The following is a 1,381-nucleotide window of genomic DNA, read 5'->3' on the forward strand; positions in this document are numbered from 1 at the left end:
GAACCAGCCTTGGACCCCAGCCAGAAAAATAAACCAAAGCAAGAGAGAAGAACAAAGGACAAACACCGCGGTCCTCGGTGACGCACCCACCCCAGCCGCGGCCCCGCCAGGGACGAAGGGTGGACGCCGCGAAGGGATCGGCGTTCCCGTAACCCCGGCAGGGACCGGCGTTCCCGTCCTACCCTCACCTTTTCAAAGCTTTTCAGCGTAACCTCGTACACCAGCTCCGCGTTCGCCTGGATGCCGTATTTCGGCTTCCCCGCCTCGCCAAAGCCGTACCTGAACGGGCGGAAAGAGGCTGTCGGAGGAAGGCGAGGGGGTAAAACCTTCATTTCGGCAGCGTTTTGGCCACAAACGCAGCCCCAGGTTGTTAATTCGGGTGTCACACCCAGCTCCGTCCCCGCAGCTTTCTAACATTTTGGAGCCAGGGTGATGTTATTCTCCACGAGCAAAGACAGCTGACGATATACAACGCATTATATGTTGGGAATCATCCTCTCTGGATGCATCAAATCCATCGTTTTATCCAGGTTTCTCTCCAGTGTAAGGGCCCAGCCCTGGTGATTTCCAGGGAGACATTTTCCTTTCAGCCACAGGACTCGGATAAACCCCTTTTACCCCATTTTTTTAAAGCACTTCAAGATTTCTGCCTACATGCCACCACTCGCTCTTGCCATCCCTGCCAGCATTGCTAACCCAAGGCTCTCCTGGAGACTCCTATTTTCGGGATCGCTGTCTTCCACGAGTGCCAAAACAACTTTGGATGTTGGAAGCGGAAAACTCGACGGCATCCCCACGGGGATGCTCCTTACCGTGGCCCGAGGTAGAGGATGCAGTGCTCTCCCCTCTGCATCTTCTCCAGGGCTTTGTCGATGCCGATGGGGATGTCGTGGTCCTCCCCTTCGCCCACGACGAACTTCACGTCTTTGCAGTCGAACCTGGTGCCACCGCAGAATCCCTCCAGGTGAACTGCAAAGAGGGGACGGGGCAGGATTGTACCCAGAGCCACCCAAACCAAGGCAAGGTGGGCTCCAAAGAAAACATCTTATAAAGTATAAAGCATCGCTCCCAAAAATCCAGCAAAGCTTCCAGCCCTGGAAGGGGGAAGATACGGGGCTGGGGGTAGGCAAGGAGCCCCTGGTGAGCAGAGAGGGATAGGGAGGGCTTGGAAACGTTGCTGAAAAGCAAGGCAGGCATATCTGGTCTAACCAAGGACGAGACAACAGATAAACATCATGACTAATATGTTCCCCTCGCACTCAACTGCACGAGTCAAGTCTTACTGGAACTGGATATTGCTCCTGGCACGCCGCCACGCGGAGTTTATCACGGCGATTACAAATCTCCTATACGGTGCTATACCGCCTTGCCTTCTGCCTCG

The 1,381-nt window shown here is 54.9% G+C and overlaps 1 protein-coding gene across 1 annotated transcript in view; it reads right to left on the bottom strand.

Moving 5' to 3' along the window:
• Window positions 1–3: 3 nt before the first annotated feature.
• The window catches only part of LOC104164986 (peptidyl-prolyl cis-trans isomerase FKBP5-like), a gene marked incomplete at both ends in the record, with an annotated part of 5,224 nt that continues 3,846 nt past the window's right edge, over window positions 4–1,381 (bottom strand). The window contains 3 exons of the mRNA XM_009704486.1: window positions 4–73; window positions 154–279; window positions 813–969. Of these exons, the coding sequence (XP_009702788.1) occupies window positions 4–73; window positions 154–279; window positions 813–969 (353 nt within the window). The remainder of the gene's footprint in view (window positions 74–153; window positions 280–812; window positions 970–1,381) is intronic.

This window comes from Cariama cristata, unplaced genomic scaffold, assembly GCF_000690535.1.
Source record: "Cariama cristata isolate BGI_N322 unplaced genomic scaffold, ASM69053v1 scaffold27507, whole genome shotgun sequence".
Classification (NCBI taxonomy): domain Eukaryota; kingdom Metazoa; phylum Chordata; class Aves; order Cariamiformes; family Cariamidae; genus Cariama; species Cariama cristata.